Source organism: Orussus abietinus, unplaced genomic scaffold (genome assembly GCF_000612105.2).
Source record: "Orussus abietinus isolate OABI.00-Male unplaced genomic scaffold, Oabi_2.0 scaffold5, whole genome shotgun sequence".
In the NCBI taxonomy this organism is placed as follows: domain Eukaryota; kingdom Metazoa; phylum Arthropoda; class Insecta; order Hymenoptera; family Orussidae; genus Orussus; species Orussus abietinus.
The window spans coordinates 2082239-2105879 of NW_019394929.1; the positions used below are offsets into that span (position 1 = coordinate 2082239).

Genomic DNA, 23641 nt, shown 5'->3' on the forward strand with positions numbered 1-23641 from the left:
AAATACAGCTATAGTCCCCCAGATCCGTCGAATAACATTCCATTGAAATTTGCCCTTATCTACCTATTCCTTACAAAATAATAGAACGGAAGGAAACTAAGCGCTTGCTGGATTGTTTAATTTTATTTGTTATAAATTCATCTTACACTTAACAACAGCAACAACTCGACAATATTAATAATGGTAACATCAGTTCTGTTACCATTATTACTATTGCTACTATTAATAATATTAATTCTGGAACATTAATATACATAGCTTTGTAGATGAGAGCAGTTCCATGGTGAGTAGTCACTGTAACGTTAGTGCCTGAATTCGCATGCCATTCTGAAACTAACAATGCTTTCTACACATTGGCAATTAATCAGTTTTCTGATATTAGCGGAACGGATGGCGTGCAATGCAGTGGTCGTGACTGACTCCCGACGAGATTATCACATCTTATTCTAGTCTACATTCTTTTTCCCTACATTTTGGAAGACGAATTCTTATTTCGATTCGCTAGGACGTAGATAGAAAATTAAATTCAGATCCTATATCTTCAATGTTGAAAAATAGCGTGAGAGGTACGACGTGTACAGAATAAATATTCCTTTCTCGGTATTGCATCCACCGGCGATAAGACACTAAAGAAGGCTTTCAAGTCGATTTCCCTGTGTCAGGGGTAATTGTTATTCAGGTTCATTGGACGGTATGCCCTGCATCCGAATTTCTTCCTAAGCTTTATTGTAGCATCATCATTTGTGTCCATTTTTCGTACGGGCTGGTAAGCAATAATCAATTCTCCTTGTAGAATAGAGAATATTACAAATATAATTGAGCCTTCTTTCGCTAGCTCCCCTCTCTCGTATTAGTCGCCAACTGAAATCTCCAAAAAAAAATAATTGACGGTTCCTCATCGTACAACGAAAATCCCTCTTCTTTTCTTTTGCATCAAATATCATTTTCCTTGCGATGCTGCAGAACTGCTTTCCATATTCTCAATTCGATCCCACCTCTGGATAATAAATACCGTATGTCAAGCAATGATCCATCACGATCCAATAAACTTATAAACATTTTGTCCGCATGTCTCACCTTAATCCTAATCTGTGAAGATCATCTCGCGTTACGTGAAACAAAATGTCCTCGAGTGAGTACTCCTCGTACAAAAACTAAAATTTAAAAGTAGCTATCAAGGAGCTTAGTAGTTAAAATAAAAAAAAAATAAGTATCCGTCTACTCAACCTAATCAAGAAATTTTAATTAAAATCATGAAAGGTACCCTGTCAATCGATGCTTCATCTATGCCGAGTCCTTGAAGCCATTCCACCAGACGAATATCTGAACGAGGTGTTACATTATGATCCGTGACGCTAATTTGGGGCAATAAAATTGGTTGCGGTGATACGGCTCCTCCACCACCAGACACGGTAGAGTTGTACCTTAAAAAAAAAAGGATATAAATGTAGGATAAAAAAAAATGGAATTAATATTTCTCAAATTACCCTGATTCCTGTCTAGCAGTTCTCCTGTTGATTATTTCACACAGTTGAGTTAAACTGCCAACTTGCGCTCTCTGCTCCTCTAATGCTTGCTGGAGCAACGTCTGATATGATTTTTGACTCTCCAGTAATTCTTGAAGCAACTTCATGTTTTCGGCTTTTAGAGCTCCCATTTGATCGTGATATTCTCTCCAATATTTATTGTCGATCGAATCCACAGTTTTTTGAGACTTAACGGAATTAACAGTCGACACACCAGACGTCGAGCCTTCTTCTGGACCATCAACGACCGAACGAACGCGTTCTTGCCCGAGTAAATTGGCCCCCAATTCTGAAATATCAAAAATATATCTTAATACAATGTTAAAAAAAAAAAGGAAACTCGAGATGACGGATGTATCAAAAATAAGTTTAAGGACATGTAAAACAAACCAGGCGACAATACAGTGATAGCTGCTTGAACTGCGTTTCTGACTAGATTATCCAATGCAAACATCCAATGTGGTTTTATACTGTGCATTCTAAGGACTTCGTTCACTGCAGTTTGGAACAAGTAAATCGCCAGATGCAAATGATTAATAGCCGTTGAATCAAAATCCAGTTCTTCCTTGAGTGTACGAATAGCGGTTGTGATGACGTCTTGGTTTTGCTCCGATATGTAGTCTTTCAATCCACGCATAAGTAACACCAAATGGCTCTATGAATAACAAGACAAATATTACCGGGATGATTGCCATTTTTCCAGAAACTCCATGTCCAAAATAAACCTAAATTAACTTACCGTTCGAAGAACAGTTTGTCCAACGTCTTGGTGTATGCTTCGCATCCAAACCTCACAAATTTTCGCCTCGTCCTGACTCAAGACTCTCGTTAAAGTCATTCGCCTCTGACTATCTTTCTTCAGTAAGTAGAATCCCTCTTGCTCTTCTCCAGCCTTTTGGCCCGGTTGACCTGAAAGTAGATTATTTCATTGACAATCGGCACATTATACAGCATGTAGTTTCACCCATATTTAAATATTATCTTCCTTACCAGTCAATTCAACTTCAGGTGACAATAATCCACCCGAGGAACTTCTTCTGGTCATAGGTGCCCCTGGAGTATCCGTTTCACTGGTCTCAATAGACGGCGTGCTCCCAATTGTACTAACGAAACATAAAGCATGAACATCGATACCACGCACGCACCTAACTTGATAAATTCTTCCTTATCAAATTTCGCAAGCTAGGCCTGACACAGGTTTCGTGTAAAATGCGCATGGAAACAGACTTAAGCGCAATCTAATGATTCAGGTCCGTGACAAATAAACGTTGCATGAACAAATACAGGCTAAAATACGGGAGGCTGTTTGCTTTTTACAAATGCAGTACGTCTCCACTTTGATAATCACTCAAAAATACAACTTTTACGACTGCGGCATTGAAAGGGGAATTTTTGTCCGGCCCTTCTTTCATACATCAAGTATCAACAGTGTCTACGAATCTTTCGGGCGAAAGTAAAACAAAAAAAAAATATATTGACGGTGTAATGAATCGTGCACAACTTCTGTGAGAAAAGAATATCTTACGTGGAAGTGAGGGGGCATGCTCGAGAAAATAATACACTATACCTGCTAAAAGACATGGCAGTAGCAGGCATGCTGATAGGGGACAGAAGATGAGCTGGACTACGTTCCCTCAATGGACTCGACTTGGTGATACCTCCACTGCGTATCATACTGTTATGTTAATACTTGCGATACAATGCATTCCTTCCTCGCCGCAAGTAATATGTGGTATTCATAAAAGCATTGCTAATAGGCGAAGGAGATATAGATACTATTTTTTTTTTAACATCATACAATGTCTCGTTTAATTTGCTTTCAAAGCTGTGAGTGGAAGTGCAGCACAATAAGATGAAGAACAAAAACGAGGCTATGCGTATGTATTTCTAATCGACAAGGGAAACCAATAGGACAAAAATACCTGTCTTACCTGTCATCTGACTGTGACGTTTGCGCGGCAGAAGCATTTCCAACGATGTGATTATTGTTCGTTTTGTCACACTTGCCCAATCTCTCCAATCTTTCTGCTGGAACCGATATACTCCTGCTGAAGTCGGGAGGAGCTGCCAATCTCGAACTCTTTTTTTTCCTACAAAGTCAGGATTGCATTAATCGCGTTCTATCATTTGGATAATCTCTTGGGAAAAACAATCTACCGACTCGGTAAGAAATGGGTCCTCCAGTAACTCGGCTGCGTTCGCTCTGAGATCGGGATTTGGTTCGAAGCAACGAAGGATGAAACTTTTAGCTCGCTCCGATAATTCCGAAGGTATTTCTGGGTGTATCTTGTAGTAACCCACCTGTTGAAAGAGAACGTAATAACGGGTTAAAATTATATAAGACTAGTGTAGTAACAGAAATAGATCTGATATTCGAAGAAATAAACGTACCTTAAAAACAGCGGCTTGCGGCGAACCCAACTCGATAAATGGAGGCTTGCCAGTTGCCATTTCGACTATTGTGCAACCCAGGGACCAGATATCAGCCTGCATAAAATTAGTTAATTCAAGCCACAATCTAAACGCGAGATAAATTAACTTTGCAAGAAGATAATTCACTTACGGGGGCCCCGTATCCACGTTGACCTTTATCGATCACTTCCGGCGCCATATACTGTAAAGTACCCGTGAACGTTTCCGTGCTCGGACAAAGTCCAGCCAAACGTTTTGACATGCCAAAATCAGATATCTTGACAACGCCACTGTACGTATTCACTAGTACATTATCCCCTAAAAGAGGAAAAATGGGAGTTTTATTTTATGAGCAGACCTTCAATTTTTTCGTTTAATTAAATAATCCACCTTTGATATCCCGATGAACAATTTTTTGATCGTGGAGATATTTAAGGCCTTCTAAAATCTGTTTCGTGTAGTACGATATAGTGGACTCGTTTTCCTTCAAAGGACCCCACTTGGACCTTAAAAGAGCTGATAAACTACCTGGAAAAAAAAAAGTATTAACAATGCTCACGGTGTGAACAATTATAATCATGTTTATTAATAGTAATTAATGGTAAATCTTGCCTCCAGGAACTTGTTCCATAAAAATTTTAAAATATCCATCTTCGCTCACGGAGCCTAGGTATTGAACGATGTTTCGGTGTCTCAATTGGCTATGCAATTTAATTTCCTCGTGCAATGGTTGAACGTCTCCTAGATTTCGTTCGCGAATTTCTTTAACCGCAATTCTTACTTGAGTATTTAGGTCGCGGGCTGCATATACAATGCCGTAAGTGCCTTTGCCGAGGACAATGCGCTTATTTTGGTCGTCTAACTCATATTCAAACTAAAATATAACGATGCTGATTTCAGATTTAAAATTATGGGTAGCATAAAAACATATAACATAGTGCAAGGCGGTATACCTTCATTTGATCATCGGTCATGTAGGCATCTAAATCGGTAACCATACCCTCCTGATCTCTGGTCATTTCCAGGACAAGGTCGTAAAACCTTTGTCTGCATTGTACGGATGGTAGGTACATTTGGAAATCGTCCGAATTTTGGTGAACGTATAAAAATAGACAACGTTCGTCCCGTTTATACAGACTTACACTGCGAATCATATTCGCCGTAAACAGCCAATCGTGCACCTGTTTGCAGTTACTTTTCATACTGTCTAGACATAAATTCCATATTTGGATGGATTTCTCTTCAGCTCCGAGGTTTACATTCACATAGCTGGGCATTAAGATTTTAGTTGGTTCCAAAACTAAAAGCTACAAAGTTAAATAATTAAATAAGTATAGAGCAAAAGATAGATTATTCGAAATCTTCTAACGAAATAGAACTAATTCCACTTTATTCGTAATAACTTGTTTGCATATTCAAAAACTCACTGGGAACCGAATACTGTCGCCAACTTCTGTGTTTGTAGCTTCTACGAAGTAATCCATCCAAAAACTGAAGATTTGCTCCTCAGGTGAAACTTCAGCTTCTTCATTCTTTTTCCGAAATCTGTCTATGAGTGAGATGTTGCCTATTGTCGACTTCAGGTACCTAGATCCGTAGTAACGTAGGATTGACAAATGGTTTGCAGCTTCCTGGTACTCGCCACTCGGACAAGTTATGCGTCTCACTTTCATCACTATATAATACCAGGTAAACTACGTGTACACTTCCACGCAGCACATTCGTGTTAAGTACGCCCCAACTGAATTGTTAAATACGTTATATGCCTATACATTAAAGTAAAAAACTAACCAGTTTGGAGGTTTCAATTTAAACATGCATTCTGCTGCCTGAATAGCCTTCGAATAATCTTCTGCTAAAACGCTTATCTCAAAAAAAGTTGCAACGTCCCAGTAATCCTTCAGACTCGATAGGCTTCCCTTTTTGCCGATTAGATTGTTTAATACCATTCCTATATGCTGGAGTTCTTCACTCTTAGAAAATTCATTTCCAGCTATGACTAAGAGCGTAGCAAGATTTATGCCAGCGTACTCATTGGGTTGGACCTACAATTGTTCACGGATTCATGTAGTACGACACCATTTAATGCAGAATACGATTAAAATGAATTTCTTTGTACCTCAAATCCTTTCCGATACCAACGGATAGCATTTTTTAAACTTTCCTGATCTGTATGTCGGCTTTCTACAAACTTATCTTTATAAATTCTACCGCAAAGGCACAACATATCTGGTACATGGTTTTCTTTTTTTTCTAAGGCCTTTTCAATAACTCTTAAAGCACTTTCTCTATCACCTTCCTTGTTTCGACGATTGAGAGCAAAGGCATACAAGTATCGAATAGCTGGAGTGTTTATATAATTTTTATGATTTGGTATCGTTCTTAAATCTTCCACAAGTTGCACCATCGCATCATAGTCCTATGTTTGATAAAGAAATTTTTTTGCAGTGGCATCACAAAACTAAATATCCTAAATACTGTTTGAAGTCTGTATACGCAACTTACCTGAATCTCCCGAAAAGAAATAAGGACATTCAATACTACTTCTCCAGAAAGCACATTTGGATCATCCAGACGTTTTCGCATATTGTTCAAGGCCTTAGATAATTCCTCTCCGGAATAAGTCTCACGTGCTTTTCGTAGATCAGCCAAGAACTTTTCTTTCATATGAGCTCTGTAAAAAATGAACATATCAATATTTTGATACTGTAAATAAGCCAGTGATGCTTTACAGAAAAATACTATACTTTGACTGTATTTCCACATCCTGAAAAAGCTTCTTAAGTTTTTGTACGAGATGCTGCTTTGGATCCACCGATTCTTCACTGGTAACTCTACTGGTAGTTGGACTAGTCGCAACACAGGAACCGCAATCAACTACACGGTACGAAACAAATGTGTAGCTCCCACATGATAGCTACAAGATGGGTATCGTTAGTTCTAGGCAATTAATGACTTAAGACTGTTTTTATTTGTAGCAAAAATACCTTCAATCTAATTGTTGCTTCATTATCTCCGTCATGGTACAACAAAATATTTTCTTTCATTCCAAAGCTTTCTCTGACACCCAAATGATAGAACAGTGCAGACTGCTGTAGCTGAATACTTAAATCAACAACGGCAACATCCGCATTATAGAAAGTATCTAGTACATTTGTTTCTCCAAAATCAAGCTTCTCAAACTGCAAAACATAAAAAGACTCGTTAAAGATACCGATATACAAAGAGAAAACTTACAATTATAAATGAGTTATTATTTACCTGTATATGATGCATATTTGCGTTTACTAGAATGCAAGCTTGCCTAACATCTTCTAAGGCTTTTTTTCGGTGCGTGAGAAGTTCCGGTTGCTGTAGATCCAAGACACAAGCGACATCCATTCTAGGCCTGCCAGAGACCGTAGTATGTACAGAGACATCGCTCTGGGTACCAACACTGTCCGTACTGGATATAACATCAGGGATACCTGCTTGTGCAGCTAGAATAATAAAAATATTAACCGTACAAAATAAACAAGGACACAGAAACCGTTACATTATTAAAAATATTTTATACCAGTTGCCTCGACCGTGTCTCCACAGACTGACGGCATCTTTCCTTCCTTACTGCGTACCGAAGCTTTTCTTGAGACATCGACTGCTTATACGTGCCCATCTACAAAAACCCATTACAAACATATTAACGAATTTGATATCGACTCATCACCGCCATAAAAAAAAATCAGAATAACATAAACTATGTCCAATTGGGTGGAAATTTGTCGCCGGTCCAAAACCTCGAATTCTCGAATATCTACCAACCTTTCCCACGTACAAACCGAGCACGCGCGTATATACAAACGCCATGCACACATGCACTCCGAAGATACCGCGATCGAAATCGATGTACCGAATCGATCGACGTCTGTCCATCGTAATTACGTCGTGCGGTCGCTAAGCGGCGTACCTGCTACGAGCGGTGTAATAAAGTCGCCGTCCATATCCTCCGAGTGGTAGAAGACGTTCAAAATCAAGAATTCGAGAAGCGCCAATGCCAGCTGCCCGCAGTGGTCCAAAGATTGGCAAGGATCTCGAAGACGGACAATCCGGAGCCGCCGAGGTGCGCCAAGAGAGCAGCGCGAAACCGACGCGCCACTACCGTCATCTCTCGGTAAATATTCGAAGGTTCTAATCAATGGCTATCGAACGGTGCATCACAAGGTCGATAAACAATCTTTCATTTACCGATGGTATTTCCACGCCAGGTGATAATTAATATTATTATTAATTTTCAAGATGCACTCTTCGAGGCGTGAATAAAATAGGAGTCGGAGAAGGAATTGCGAATAGAAGTGCATCGCGAGACTGCTGATGCAGCGGCTCCTGCAGTTGCGGTTCCGTGCTGCCGCCACATAGGAATGGCGGATGATTTATGAACTATCCTTTACAGGCGCCGCATGGAATCTAAGCTTCTGTATCATATTAATACCCTTCCACAGAGTGTAAGTACCGAACTTATAATTTATATCCCAATATTCATGTATTAACGAAACGGCGGTGTTTGTAATAAAACACGGGTGTCGATGCGGTCTTCACGTGGCAGCGTCGTCGGCAGGCCGTAAATCATGGAGTTTAAAGAGGTCTCGTGTAGCAGGCTCCTTTAAACGAGACGTTAGCGAATAGTCGATTGGCTCTTAAAACCGAGGTTTCACGAATGCTCTCGGTGTGCGGGAGGGATTTTATTAAAGCAGAATTGAAGATTCCGCCTTCGAGCCTCAGGACTCAATTGCGTCCCCCTATTCTAGTGCCTCGCCGAGACATATTTCGCAAGCATTCATATCTGAATTGCATTTGTCCAATACTTTCCAGGTTTTGAAAAAATGTCTGACCAGAAATTTATACGTCGTCGGGTGCAAAACCATGAAGAAAGGCAAAGCGGGGCGCAAGAACCCAACCCAAGTAGAACTTATCGGGTTTCCATACACCCTTTCCCAGAGGCGATTCTCCCCTTACGAATGCTGGCCCTGAAGAGCGGATGTACACCCAGCAGATGTCCGAACCAAAACAATAATTACGCATTTCATGCGCCACCGGAAACGCATAATCCAGGGTACGCTCTGACAGAATTTCATAAACTTTATCCCCGACGCGAAGTCAAGCGCGGACCGCCTAACCACTACAGAGAAGCATTCACGTAACGCCTAATAAAAAGAGTAAAAAAATAATTCCAGCCTCTATAAATATCTCAGGTTCACGGAATGCTCCGACATGCACCCAGCAATAGCGAAAGTCGAGAACGCGAGCACTGGTCGTACGTCTCACCGAGGTTTTGGCAAGCCGGAGTAGATAGCAATGCAGATTAGGCGGTGTCGTACGCAACGAGTGCGTGCCTAACCATACTGGAATAGAGTCCGAACGCAACTGTCAAGTAACGCTATCTTAATAATGACTAATTACACTTCAATCGAGACCTATCGTACTTCTACATATGTACGACGGCTATCGGCGTTGCTCTTTCTGACCCCTGTTATTTTAATATGCAGAGGACTACGTGTTTACGCCCGGACGTACACGTACGTACCGCCGCGATAACATACATTGTATGGACAATTAAGGCGATTTTTCATGCAGCAATCTGTAGTCCTTCGGGGCCGGGAGAAGAGTACAGGAGACTCGAATATTTCCATCCATGAATGGACCGAGTCATTCAGGAATAGCTGGGGGAGCCAGCGCGGAAACGTCTCGTCGATACGGCTGACAAGAAATCCACGGCAGAGGCACACCTGGGAACATCGAAGGTACGGAAGAACCATTTATTGAATGAGAAAATTGCATGCCACAAAATCGCCAAGGGCATGTCGTTTATACCGTTGCACCATTACAGGCTTACGTACACGGGTGTACTTGGCGCGAAACTCTACCAAGACCCGAGAGCTCCCCAAAATGCGTAGTAGGGGCATATGGCAGAACCGAAGGGCGCACTTCCGTCAATGGCCCGTGGGCGAGAATGACGTCACGTAAGGTGCAGGGCGGTGCAACCATACGAGGGATGAAGCGCACTAGAAACTGGGCCAGTAGGTCTCCGAGGATCGTGCCCGATTCGTTCCCTTCGGCACAAAGAGACGGCCCGACAGGGGGCCAACGATTTATCCGGGATACCGCGTGGACCTTGTAAGCACGCGACCTTTATCAAACCAGATACGGCTCTTTTTGATAATCTAAAAATACCGCCATCCGGTTACTACAGATATAACTACGTGCCCTGCCGTGCCGAAGAACTTTCATTTACGTTCTCCGCTTTTTTGCAGATTATGCCATCAAATACGACACGTTATTAACGTCGCATTGGCGTGACAGAGAAGACCGGGGGCGGGAAGGATCGGGAAAACATCGGGGAAATGTCTGGGGTTTCGTGTCGCAACGCTCTCCGCTCCCAGTGGCCGCCGGGAGAAAGATAGATGGAGAAGGGGCCGAGAGCAATGCGGTAACCGCATGCGGAATTGACCTTGGCGCGCCGGAGAAAGAGGAGAACCGGGAGAAATGGCGAGAAAGGGACAGGGTATTTGCGCAGTTTTTAAACGTCCAAATATTTGGTTCGGTTATCCGCCGATGAGTAACGACGCTGAGGCTGGCGTTACGTAAACCCGTCCCGATCTCTGCGGCGAGTCCGCGCACGCTTATATATCTCGTATCGAATGGACGCGGGCGAATATCAAGAGGCGTGTATTTTTGTCGCGACCTTTCCAGAAAAAACAAGTCGCTCCCGCGAGCTATATATAGCGTCTCGTTACGTCGCACACCTCGGCGAAATCTCGCCGGGCGATTCTTTATTTTAGCGGCGACGGCAACTCCGGCTACTCGGGAGCCGGCTATCTATCGCCATTTATCTTTCGCGGTACGACAATGGTAACGCTCTTCCACCGGGATATCCGACCGAGGGAGAGGGAGATCTCGCGAGCTCGACAAACAGGTCCCTCGTATCCCTCGGCTATTACGAGCGCGTCCACATCGACGATTATATCCAGGCATTATAAATATATTATCGGATAATGCATATGCATGTGCATATTTAGCGCCGGTACAGCGTCGGTGCAGCTACCATAATACCTGTCCGCCAGACTTAAGCGTTTGCACTTAACGCTCGCGTGGGAGAAGCCGCGAACGAGAACCAAGATGGCGGCCATCGCGTGCTTCCGGAGCGCGTGCCCGGCTCCTTTTGCAACGCGTTCGGTGATATCGTTTAATAAATATGCTACAACCAGACACAAGTCGAGGCGATGGGCGACGTAAACGCGTGAAGATAGACCCGAAGGAATGCGTTATCGTTTCCGAATCCTTCTCCGAAGGCCTATCAACGAGGTGAGGAATGTCAGGTTAGTGACACTCCCTCTCGGCGTCCATACCCACCGGTCAGCTCGAAATGCCAAGAGTCACGGGCAAACCTGCTGAATGATATCGACAGAAGCAACGTCAACATAAGAAAGGACAGAGCCTAAGTTTATGTAACGGCTTAAGTTCTAATTAGACGCCCAAGAGCGACAGTCACGTACACATGGAATAACGTCGCGTTCCCGGTTTTATTGACTCGCTTTACAAGCATGTAATCGTCGCCACGAGAGATAAACACCGTTCGAAAGTGAGGTATTATTGAATATTTGCCGGAGGTAGAGGAATATAATAGCGTCACGAGAGGTTAACCGCACATAGATATCCAAGAGGTCACCTTATAAGTCAAGGATATTTCGATAGCACAACGATAGAACAACCGTCCCCCAATCAAGTTTACACATACATGCATCAACGCCCAGTCTCTTAACAATTCTAAATCCGTTACGCGTGTCATTAAGCATGCCATTTGGTCAACAAGACATGTTGATCTAGTAATAGGTTATCGAGGTATCGACCGAGACCTCACCGCCCATCCTCCCCGATTCCAAAAACGTACCCCAATAAAAAAAAATTCACCATTACCAAGGAATTAAATCTCATTAAAAAAAAAAAAAAAGAATTACATTCTTGAAATAAGTTGTCACGGTACCGAAAAACCACCTCGTCCGTCATATTCATGTTACCTCCTCCTCAAATAATTACATTCCAAATTAACGAGCCATTTCTTTGGGACCGTTCAAAGAATAAAAATCTCTAGATTTCCCTTTTCGGCATATCATTCCCTCCCGAGTGCCTGTAGGCATCGTCGCACTATCGGATCTCTCGAGGTTCCTATTCCCTCGGGGCATCGTATCTTCTCGGAATCCCGTTTCCGGCGGTGCGGCAGACCAGGCGCGACGTTAGCGGTCCGGCGTCGTCGCGTCGCCGGACAGACCGGGTGTCTCACTCCAGTCCGGGATAGCGGCGCGTCTCCTAGAGTAGGAGTCCCTCCCAGTCCGATTGGACGAGGTCATGGGCGAAGGCGCATCCTAACGTCGGCGTAGAGCCGCATTTCGGGCGCGCCCGTCCAGGACAGGGTCGGAGACTGGGTCGGAGGGGAGCGATTGCGTGTCGCCGGGTCGTGGGTGGGTGCGGCTTCCCGGCAGAGGACACGGTGAAGGTTAAACTCGTACTACGCGTCTCGGTTCGGCCGGGCCGAGTGGGTGGTCGGGGAACGGGGAAGGAAGAGGCGGCCGGGAGAGCGAAGGAGCGAGAAGGAGCGCGCGGCGGGCGCACAGGAGAGAAAAGGAGAGAGAGGGTGACCCTGATGCAGTCGAAACGAGTCGAGCGGCCGGGGCTCAGGAGGAGAAGGAGGACAGGGGGAGGGAGAGGGGGAGGGGGGCAATGGCGTTTCGGGGTGCGCAGTTTGGATGATTGGCGGAGCCGGTGGGGAATGTAGGGGAGTCGGGGGGGCGGACCCTTCGGGGAAGGGGGGCAGGGTGGAGGCGCGGAGGGGAGGGCAAAACCGGCGGTGCCCGTCGACGGATAAAAAGGGAGAGGGGCCCCCATTATCCGCGGGTCCGCGCGTGCGTGAACTCATCGCACATGCACCGCCAACCCGGGAGGGCTATCTCCCCTTCCCCCCCCCCCCACCCCCCCCACCCGTTGCAATTCCTCGGCTGCAACGAGGAGGATGGGCGAAAAATGTTAAAAGCGTCCAGGATGCCCTGGAGGCTGATGCGTCTCTTTCGGCGGGAATATGTTAATACGTGGTATGGGTTATGTAACTGGATTGATTTCCTCCACGCATCGGTGGCCGTCTACACCCTACACCTGGGCACTGACCGTGTTTGCCCGAGTTGTCACGGAGAGATTCGATAATAGCGCGAAGGCGTGTTTCGCAACGATTCAGGAATTGAAACTCGACGCCGATTGGCACAGAGGGAACACGTGTTCCCTCCCGGAGCCGACGTCTCGTCCGCGGCCGAGTTATCTCGTGTTTTGACGGCGAGTACAGGCGGTATAGCGTTAAGGCTTTTCCGCGGTGGAATATGTAGGTTGGTGCGAGTCGAGGACGAAAAATGCACCCGTCGCGTCGGCGAGGACCTTGCCGAGGTAGAGGACGGGGGACATGGTCGCGCTCGGTGTGTACCTTGACTCCCGGTTCTTGATTCCGTTTGCCTCCCCGGTCCGATGGGCGGCCTTTGAAACTTCTCCTCGCGGGGTGTATTCCACCAATGGCGCTAATTGAGGCCTTCCTCGCTATCCCTGGGCTAAGCGAAATTTATTCACGGCCGCACAAAGGTCGCTTTTAACCTCGTACTCACGTAAATACGAATTTCCGGTCGAAAAAGTCGGGCCTCGCGTCGCGGCCGACCGGCTCGAGTCGATCGCCGAAGGTGACACCCCTCGATCCCCCTGAAAAGCCGTAAATATTTATCAGCCCCGAAATTAAGTCATACGATTCCTCGGTTAAACGGCCGAGGGTAATGCTGGACGAGTTTCCGACGTGCGCGAACATTTGGCCGGAGTTTTTGGCCGAGCGAGGGACGCGGCCGCGAAAGTCGGCGCCATACTTGTCTTCCGGAGGGACCGGCCCTCGTCTCGCCGCCTTTGAGACGTCCATCCGCGGTCTCTCCCCGAGGCCTTAGCTCGCTACCGATGACTCCTCGTGTTTACCGCGAGAAACCGCCGTCGCCGTTTGTCGTCGGCGTAACCGAGCGTTTCCTTGTACGGCGCGACTTCGCGGTAAACCCGGCCTCGCCGCAAGCGAGCCTCGGATCGGTCGCGGGTTTTACGCAACGACCGCGAATGGAAAAATTAAATATAAAGGAGGTCTGCGGGCCGCCACCCCAGAGACTCGGCCGAGCACGCGACTAGGGAGAAAAGAAGGGTCCCTAGGAAGCCGGAGATTTCGACGCGCGAACGCCGCGACTCGAAATTCCGTCCCTTCCTTGTAAACCCGTGCAACCCTAACTCGGACCACCCTTGGTCCCGGTTCCCCCTTTCAAGACCTCCTTTCAACCGTCCACGTCCGACTCCGCTCGAACGGAGTCCCACTTTAGGTTTCCGAGTGGAAGATATGGAAATGCAAGACCCAATTTCCGACCTAGAATCGGAGGTCCCGGGTAGGGTGAAAATTCCGAGACTCGGGGCTCTCGCGGATGGAAAATTCTGCCACGACGAGGAGTCACCTTCGGCTCTCCTCGCCTCGAACTCGGGGACTCGTCGCGACGCCTCTGCTTCTTATACGAGTGCCTTTCTCGAGCTTAGGTCAAGATTGGCTCGCACGCGCGGATGCTCCTCTCTCGAAACACGTTCCTCTACATTGGATAAGTTACGTGGGCTTACATATATAAACGGCGAGGGTGCGTCACGCGACGAGCCTTCCGCGAGCGTCACGAGGGATTCGCGCTGTGTAAGGAGGTACAACGTAACTCCACGGTGAAACTCGGGTCGTCGACCAGTCGGCCTAGATTTGACCGTCAAAACAAATCCCAGGTAATCACAGGAAATCAGAGAAGATCGCGGAAAATCCAGATACCCTCGACGGAGCGCGCGCCGGGTGCGCAAAGTACGGAATTTATCAATTATCGACGTTACGCATCTATTGCGGATCGGAAAGTCTTCCCTTCTCTCTTCGTATGTCGTTAACACGGATAACCACCCGCAGCGTGTCGACCGGTAATTACAGGGACGGTTTCGATTTCGCCGTGGAAATTCACGTCCCCTCGATAAATCCGATCTTATTCCTAAACCCGTACTGGGAACTAGACGGCGCATCTACGCATAAATATATCCTCCTCGTTCCGGGATTAATCGATGCACGCTGCGAGGAGCGAGCGTCGACACGGGGAATCGGTGCCAAGGTTGCGCGCGCCGATCCGAGGATCTTCGGCTGAGGATTTCGCGTCCCCGATCCGACCCGATATTTTTAGGAGAGACCCATAAATATGGATTATCTCGAGATAACGCGCAGGGCCCCGATGACGTATCGCCCCTCGCCCGGTGATCCTCGGAGGTCGGGTTTACCCGTGGATCGGAGCCGAGGTTCGAATATTTCGAGCGGCCTAAAAGTCGCGGCTGCGGTCTCCTCGGAGCCGATCCACTTTCGAAATAATGGCAGGACCGGTCCGTCTCTTCGGGTCCGAGATGGCCGCCTTCGCATGCTGCTCGCATCTTCCCGCGGTCCAGGCCAGCATCCGAGACGGTCTCCCAATGTAGCCGGACGAAATCGGCGGCTCTGCCTTAAGCAAGACCCCGTCTTTCGAACCGGTGGAACCAGTCGAACCAGTGGAACTAGTGGCGGAACGCGTATTCGTTCCGTCGAGCGGATCTCTCCACGATAACCCAGTTTTGTTAGCAGCGATCTCTCAGGAAACGTCCCGCTGAGAATTCTGTCCCTGGACGGTAACGGGCTGCTAGGTGCTGCCGATCAGCAATGGTCGTCTGCACAGAGAAAATACAATATATCACCTACCTATAAATTTTTAATTTAAAGATTTTTAAAAAATACCGACTCGCAATTACCGTCTGCTCAAAAAAAAATATATATATATAATACATCAGGGAATTATTAATTCCTTTATTTTTTAATCAAAAGAATTCAGAAAGGCTCATTCGCCCACGAAGGGGCCGAGAAACGTATTTCACCCTAAGTTACGGTTTGCAGGTCGGAATTCCAGCTGGATAGATACGAGCCTCCTGCAAATGTCAATCGGTGGAATTTCTGCGTTCACCGACAAGCTCAATGGCTCGCGAGTACGGTAAGATACAGGGAGCAACAGCCTCTGATTTCTGTATAAAGTCGGTTCGCGTTAACCGTGCAATTTGCCGATGGAATTTCCGACGTTCGCCAAAAAGCTCGACGACGTCGCCGAGTCGACCGGCGAACCGATGCGACTCGAGGGCAGCTGCACGAGGTGGCAAAATAAACTGGTACCTCGACTCGAACCAGTTTTATCGGGCCCTGGTAAATGTACAGTTTGTGACAAAATACTTTCCTACGGATGCAGAAGAACCAGCTCCTCTCACCAGGTGCAAGCTGCACGCGACGAGTCGGACACGCGTGTTGGCTCGTCCCCGCAATTTTATCTGCCAACGATTCGGCTCGGCGATAAAACAAAGGAATAAAAATAATAAATAATTTCCCCCTCGAATGCCGCAACGAGATCGTTCCGCTTTCGAGGCACGGCCCAAAAATCAACTCCGAACTAAAAGTTCGGGCGGTAATAAAGGAGTAAAAAAAAAAAAAGAAGAGAAAGAAAGAACCGGGGCACGTATCGCTCGTATCTTCCCCTGGAACCGTACGGTAGGAACTTTATCAGCCACTTCCGCGAAACAAATAGGCGCGTACGCTAATGTTGCGTACGTGAGCATTTCCATAAATTCGCCTTCGGGGAGTTTCCTGCTCCCACAAAGGAGCCAATCGGAACGCCGCTCGCGCGAAAGATCCCGAAGCGCCGATAATTCGCTCGGAGGAGTACCGGCAGAAATTGCTCGGCACCGCTGTCAAATGTACAGTAAGCAATTGCATTCTTGTCACGACCGTCTGAGAAATAGCGGTACGCGTGATAATACGCTGCGCGAATAGCCGTGCAAGTTGCGGTGACGGTGATTCCAGGGAAGAGCGCCGTGAGTGTCACCGACGCGTGTTCAATCATCGATTCTAATAATCGCGACTACAAATTACATTCCACGTAATGTCCCAATAACCTCAAATAAAAATTCCGATAATTCCGGATAAACGTCCCGTTCAATTTATTCCAGTCGAATTTAATTATTCCACGAATTACCCGGATATCTCTTCGGTACCATTCGGAGCAATACATTTTTTTCCCCGTGTCACGTGAAAGAAAAAGAAAAAAAAAAAGTCGATGATAAAAATTCCCCTCCCAAAATCCGAGCCCCATTCGGCGTCTCTTTTTCATCTCGCAGGAGCGGCGGCGAGCGAAAGGCGGCATCGCAGCGATTCCATTCGCCTCCGTACCTCCGTGAACCCAGGTACATGCATCCACCATACGGAGAAACGAGCTTACTATTCCCACTAGAGCGGCATAGTACGGGAGCGAAGGCCAGTCGCAGTCCAGCCGGCGGTGTTATCGCACGGCCGATAGTTGGCACTAGACGCGAATTACGTAACGCCTAGGGTCAACGTATCCAACGGCTTTATGCAACTGCCACGCTAGTATACTATGAATAGCGAATAGCGATGCGTTGGGCGGTGACGTCGACGGTTCGCGTCCTTCTCAATCCCTCGGCCGAGCCATGGGCTAATATTTTATTCATCCGACATCGCGAGACGAGGAAACGGGACGGGGGCTCAAAGTCAACGCGCAGGGAGTCCCCCGGGGATTTCTCGCAAAAAGATTTCGACAGAACCGAATTTCCCTCCCAGGGGAGGAACATCGAGGTCGCCGATAAGAAACCGCGGCGAAGCCTTACGGAGATGTCCCGAAGCCTGCAGCTCGGAGTTCGCTTAACCGCCATGCACCGGTGCTGCACGCGCGACCCGAAATCGAAAGTTACGAGTGTACACCTCCTGCCACGGTTGGCAATACCTTCGCTAACCGTGGTCGCGATGGCGGTAGTAATGGTGGTAGTAACGGTGGTAATGGTGGTAATGGCGGTGCCAGCCGCGGCGGCACCGCCTCCCGGTCAGGGTTGAATACACGTCGAGTACCGGGCTATTAATAAACATAGTTTTTTCCTCTCGATTATTATGCATATTGGCCCGGTAGTTATCTACGCCAAGTATTTTACGACTCACCCTGCCGAGACTGGAATTTCGACCAGCCACTTCTTTGTCAGTCTGCGCATAATTGCATTTCGCGACCCCCCTCTGGAAGTCCCTCGCCCTCGTTCTTCGATTATCCATTAGTGACGGGTTTTTTTGCAAACGCGGTCGCGATCGGTCGATTTTACCACGCTCTGTACAGTGGTCCTATACCCTTTGCCCTCGACCTTCGCAGCTCGTGCCATCCTCCCGTGACCATCTCCATATATATATACCCATGGATGCGGCACGGGAGGGCGACGCATGCGCTCCTTTCCCATCCAGCCGCATTGTCCCTATTTCGCAATAAATTCGATGCCTCTGCCGCGTCCCTGCACCCTTTACTCAAGAGTAATGAAAAACGCGATTCCCGCAGTCCCGGGAATTTCCCAAAGCATGGAGGCTCGCTGATTCGATATCAACGCGATGTAAAAGCCATCCGAAAAAAAGGGAGGAAAATTCCGCCTCGACGTTCTCTCGGGAAAAAAAAAAAGAATTCGAGAAATTACGCGCGTCGTGTCTGGGAGTACTTTTGCGAAGACGAACGAGTGGATCCAGACATTCTGGATTTTTTTTTTTCCTTTTTTTTTCTTTAGGCCGACAGTGTTTACGAGCCGATCGAGTAAACAGGGGGTATTGGCGAAAGGGTATAGTCTGGTGTAGTGGTTTCCCGGTGACGCCCTTCAATTGCAGCCGGATTGTAGAGCGGTGCACCTACTGTACAGCGTACTGCGCATTACGTGCAACTCTCTGTACGCTGCATGCCCGCCCTCCCATGCTTCCTACGAAATTCTCCTCACGCGCCCCTCGGCACTGGCACGTGCGCATTTCCTTGGAAAGGTGTTAAATGCTTGCCGGATTTGCGACGCAGCAAGCAGAGGGGAATTTCGGCGATGGATTGGATTCTGAATAAAAATTAAGAACCCAGAAACAAGAAGAAATCGATATCCACTCGTCACTTCCCCACGTCGGTACGGATAAAGCTCCAAAAAGCGCATTAATTTGAAAATGCATATACCCGTCCACTCCAACCCGCTGATTGCGAATAAGATAGTGAAAATTGCCATAAACCTTACCTCCAAGATAAAAATGATTGTTGCAAATTTTCACATTATTTCATTATCACGAAAAAAAAAACTTGAAAATCACGACAATGATGATTTTTACGATTTTGAGGTTGTGGGAGGCTTGGAATTGTTTTCACCGTCAAGAACCACTCCTATTCGCTACTACTTCAAAACTAGTTCAGTAACTAACCTGAACTACCCCTGTTATTTTTTCCGTGGCATTTTTACCCAGCACACCCTGTACATTGCGCCATGCACCGTGTGCAGTTCTGCACGTCCGCCGCCAGCATTGGCAGGAAATTCGTCCCATGCACCTCACGACTCTGCCACGTGTGTACACCCCCTTGAAAGGGGTAAGAAGAAAGAAAAAAAAAAGAATTCCTTAATGCCCGTGTACCCACTTATGATTACAATTTCGATCACTCGCCTAAACTCATTAGAAGGGGTGGGACCCCGATGTCCCGAGGCCTTCCAATTTCGGTTAAATTGTATAGCACTGCACGCACTGTACCCTACTGCGCATTACGTGCAGCGTTCTGCAAACTGCATGTCCGCCCTCGACCTTCGTACGAAATTCGTACCATGCAACCCCAGGGTACCAACACAGGCGAGCTTCCCTGTACGCAGCCCCATTGTTCCCGCCTACGGCACGTGGCAAGAGCCGCCATTGTGCGCGAAAAACTTGCTAAAAAATTCCCGGCTTCCCTTCTAAATGTCATTCGCTTTTTCTCTCGGCGAGCCTCGATACGATTTCGAATTTTCTCCTCAAATCGCGAAAATCGCAAAAATCGCGAAAATTGCGAAAATCGCAAAAATCGCGAAAATCGCGAAAATTGCGAAAATCGCAAAAAACGCGAAAATCGCGAAAAGCCGAGTTAAACGAGATCCTCAAAACGAGGACTAGGAAGAGTGGACGGGAAATATTTTTTTTCTCCTTACCGAGTGGTAGGATAAAATAGAGTCCGATTGGCGCATTTCCCTCGACGTCCCGACGCGGACGTCTCCGGCCGAAAAAAGAATACTTACGCATGGCGTTACCGCGATAGCACGCGTACCGAGGCCTGGCTGAAATCGGCCTTGTACTAAATTTAAAGAGGGATGCTCGACCATTTAGTCTTTCGGAGCGTCTCGGTCATTTTGGGGAAATAAAAAAGAAAAAGGGAAAGAGAGAGAGAGAGAGATTCCCCACATCCTCCGTTCGCCCGATGCGTGCCCGCTGCGTGGCAACCGAAATTGCAGGGCGCGCTTCGAAAAAGGTCCGACTTACGGGGAATGCAAAAGCATAAAATAAAAAATGCCAAACGCGCCGGAGACACCGCGTAAGCGAGAGGAAAAATCACGGGGCGATTAAAAAACACCCGGAACCCGTTAATCAAATAATTACGAGGGCGCGCGGAAAGGTGATAATTATTTAGATTGCACTTAAATATGAACGGCGGCGCGGCCGATTATTACCCCAGCGGGGAACGAAAAGAGGAATATATATCCGCGCATGGCGATAGCGTGAGCAACGAGGACCGTCGGGATTGGCCTTGTACTAAAATTAAAGAGGGGATGCCCGACGCTTCGGTCTTTTCGTGTTTTTTGGTCGTGCCATGAGCGAGTATAACGGACATCCTCTGCACGGCGAGTCACACGCTCGGCGCCTTACGCGTCAGCTCTCGCGTTACACAGGCCGAGAAAGAAATGGGTCGTAAAAATTGCTAGGATTCCTAACAGCCAGAGTGTCCCGCCGGGCAAACGGCGGCACCTCAAAATAGATGCCAATAAAATCCATACGGCTTTCCATAAGTAATAAAGTCAAATCACGAGACGGTGACACAGAAAATTACACATTCAAATCGGATTATGTCGGGTCCGTGTATACGCGAGCACGTGCTGCCTCCGCTTACATATATGCCTGTATCGAGGCCAACTAAGAATGGCCTTGTAGTATAAATTTAAAAAAGGGGTGCCCCACGATCGGAGCGCGTCTTTGGGTCGCGCGGCAGTTGCGAGCGGATTTCCTTTACGCGACAAAGGACTCCACCGGGTCCGGCGTATCGCCGTTTATTATTAGGCGTACGACTCTCTTTTTGCTTACCGAATCGGCTTCTTGAATCGAAACGACGCCGAGGTGTGGGGTCGAAAACGTTCATTCAAGCTGGCCGCGTGAAAGCCCAAATCCCGCTGGACCAGTCAGGGCGCTCGGGGGACCTTTGTTTCGGCAAACGCGTGTACCAGTAAGGCAGCAGGACTCGTTCCGATCGATCGCGGACCGCAGCGGACAAACATCATAAAGAAACGCATTCCATTATCCCATCCGGCTCCGAAAACGCCAACCAGGGTGCGGGCTGAAAAATTCAAAACGAGAAATAAAAATCATTACAACCCCGACGTCACGCCCCTTCCGCGCGCCATGAATGAACGCCGCCGTTACGTCACTCGGCGATAGCATTTCATTTGTTTACGCCGAATGATTTAATTGCCCCCGCGGTTTGATACGCTATCGCGACATTCGGTATGCGCCAGGGCACCGGCATCGGATAACGCGCTTAATTATCCACGTGCACGGGACCCTGGTGCGCGTCTGGCGAGTTATCCAAGATTCTCGAGACTCGGAAAATATCGCGCAATCCTGCGAGCCCTCCTCGCGGGCGCGTATAGGCACACATAATAGCTGCACCGATCGGTACACCGTGACTCATCCGGACGATAACAGCCGCCAATGACGAATAACGCGCGAGCTGCCACTAATCTGCCTCGACGGTAGATAAACAGGTTGCAGAGTTACGTGATATAATCCCGAGCGAGCGAGCGAGCGATACCGCCGGACGCAACGCCGCCGCTGATTACGGCCGTCTCGAAATGTGGATTCGCCCGGGAAAGATAACGCCCTTTGTCCTCGCCGGCAGCCCGCCTTTTTTTTCTTTTTTTTTTTCTGAGAATAGCCCGAGTGACAGCTGGCGTGCGTACGTGCGCGTGCCACTCCAAGGGCGCATGCGTGGTCCGCCCGCACGCAACGCGGAAGACATAACCTCCCAAACTTTGTTTATCTCCTCTAGCCTGGTCCATTTCGGCTCGTCTTCCCAGCAGACGACATTAGGCATCGTTAAAAAAAATCCAGTCAAGCGATAGATGGATTAATATCAAATATATGTATATATGCGCGCATTTAATTTCGAGTTTCTCTAGGATTACTATTTATTCGGCGCGCAAACGTAGGCCGAACGTTTGAGTCAACGAGAGCTCGTCAGGTGGCTCTCCCGTAGATGAAAGTAGGACGCCGTCTCTCGAAGGCCTCTTTTTTGCGGCTTGGAAGAGATAAAAACCTGATAAATATTTTTGGCCGGAGCTTACCTCAGGAGTGGCGGGACTTGCGGAGGTCTGCCAAGAGCCGCGTCCGAGTTCCCGGCCTTCCGCGGCGTCCCTGCGTGATTCATGTCCTCCCTGTACATACGATGTATCGGCTGACGCAATCGCCGCCGAAGCCGTCGATCTCGAGTCGATCCGACGGTTTGGCTGGGCTCGATCGAATCCACGAGGTGGCTCGGGGGACGCCGCAAACGTTTCGTCGGTCGAGTCGAGTTATCGAGTCGACGAGGACCTACCGAGCGTCGGACAAGGCCGCGGGAATGTCAGGAGCGAAAACATCGAGAAGCGGTCTCGGGAGGCCGAAAAATAAAGGAAAAGCCGCGGGCAAACGGTGCATAGGTGTGGGTCGGCGTGTGGGTCGGTGTGTGGGTCGAGGGGCGTCGAGTCCCGGAGCAGAAGCCGACGGAGAGGGACGCGCGAAGGCACAAAGAGGCACACACGCCGGTGCGTAACGGCGTCGCTGCGCACCGGCTGGTGCGCAGGTACGCCGCGAAGGCGCGATCGCGCTCGACCGCGGCGGCGGCGAGCCGCGCTCGAGTGCCGGCCGGCGGCGCGCATCGATTGGCGCGCTAGCCGTGACCCCCACCACGCGCTTTCGCTTTCACCCAATGGGGCCTCACTTTCGCCCTTGCTCGCGCGGAGCCCCGGAGCCGGCACGCCGCGGCGGCTCGGCGCGGCACCCGAGCTTCAGTGAGCGGCGGCTAGCGGTCGAGAGCTGCGGCGTCTACCGAGTGCGCGCATAAGGTCCAGCGAGAGTCGCGAGAGAAGAGGGCTACCCGAACGTCGCGTCTCTTTGACCCGGGGAGTGGGTCGCGGGGCGTTTCCGGGAGCAATCGAGCGCCACTGCGGCGAGATTCGGAACACCGGCATCGGCCGATCGCGCGGAGTCGCGAGACAAAGAGATATTAGGCGCGTCGGGAGTTCCTAGAGTTCGTAGAGTTCGGGGCGTCGTCGTTCCACCTCGCGGGTCACGTGAATCCCGGACGCCGGTAGCCACGGCGAGCGCATCGCGTGGTAGCTCGCCGGCCGCGTCGACGTAGCGCCGGCAGCGCCCGACGGGGGCAGCGGCGAACTTCGGAGGCTCGGGCCTCGGGAGACAAAGGCGGGCGCTCGCGCCGAGAGAGACGACGCTATCCGGCCGCCGGGAGAGCGAGGAGGAG

At 48.3% G+C, this 23641-nt stretch overlaps 1 protein-coding gene and 2 long non-coding RNA genes across 4 annotated transcripts; 1 reads left to right on the forward strand and 2 right to left on the reverse strand.

The window, feature by feature from the left end:
- Positions 1-104: 104 nt before the first annotated feature.
- Positions 105-8069, reverse strand: LOC105701290 (mitogen-activated protein kinase kinase kinase 15). 2 transcript variants are annotated; one of them, XM_012427924.2, is made up of 24 exons: positions 7885-8068; positions 7495-7593; positions 7200-7417; positions 6926-7120; positions 6686-6855; positions 6444-6612; positions 6058-6357; positions 5730-5983; positions 5366-5525; positions 4892-5245; positions 4551-4812; positions 4329-4466; positions 4090-4256; positions 3918-4013; positions 3688-3827; positions 3458-3616; positions 3094-3189; positions 2517-2629; positions 2266-2435; positions 1917-2181; positions 1488-1815; positions 1265-1424; positions 1078-1154; positions 105-997 (listed from the first exon to the last, which is right to left on the reverse strand). In XM_012427924.2, exons 2-24 carry the CDS (start codon positions 7529-7531, stop codon positions 934-936), a joined length of 4092 nt encoding a protein of 1363 aa, XP_012283347.1. In that variant the 5' UTR covers positions 7532-7593; positions 7885-8068; the 3' UTR covers positions 105-933. The 2 variants fall into 2 exon arrangements, with proteins under 2 accessions (XP_012283347.1, XP_012283349.1); XM_012427926.2 differs by lacking the exon at positions 3094-3189 and having other exon boundaries at positions 7885-8069.
- A 160-nt stretch (positions 8070-8229) lies between these two features.
- Positions 8230-9345, forward strand: LOC111674154. Its single transcript, XR_002762301.1, has 3 exons — positions 8230-8419; positions 8787-9027; positions 9167-9345. It is a non-coding gene; the product is annotated as an uncharacterized LOC111674154 (long non-coding RNA).
- A 3581-nt stretch (positions 9346-12926) lies between these two features.
- LOC105701291 lies at positions 12927-22998 on the reverse strand. The gene is made up of 3 exons (XR_001104199.1): positions 22467-22998; positions 21211-21460; positions 12927-15734 (listed from the first exon to the last, which is right to left on the reverse strand). It is a non-coding gene; the product is annotated as an uncharacterized LOC105701291 (long non-coding RNA).
- Positions 22999-23641: the final 643 nt, after the last annotated feature.

What these genes read in the sequence shown, in the direction of transcription:
- LOC105701290 (XM_012427924.2), bottom strand. Translation starts at nt 7,531, where the DNA reads ATGCCGTCAGTCTGTGGAGACACGGTCGAGGCAACTG. An exon ending in AGACACGGTCGAGGCAACTG is followed by an intron (nt 7,418 to 7,494) that starts GTATAAAATATT and finishes TTATTATTCTAG; the next exon opens with CTGCACAAGCAGGTATCCCT. An exon ending in GCGACAGTATTCGGTTCCCA is followed by an intron (nt 5,246 to 5,365) that starts GTGAGTTTTTGA and finishes TTAACTTTGTAG; the next exon opens with CTTTTAGTTTTGGAACCAAC.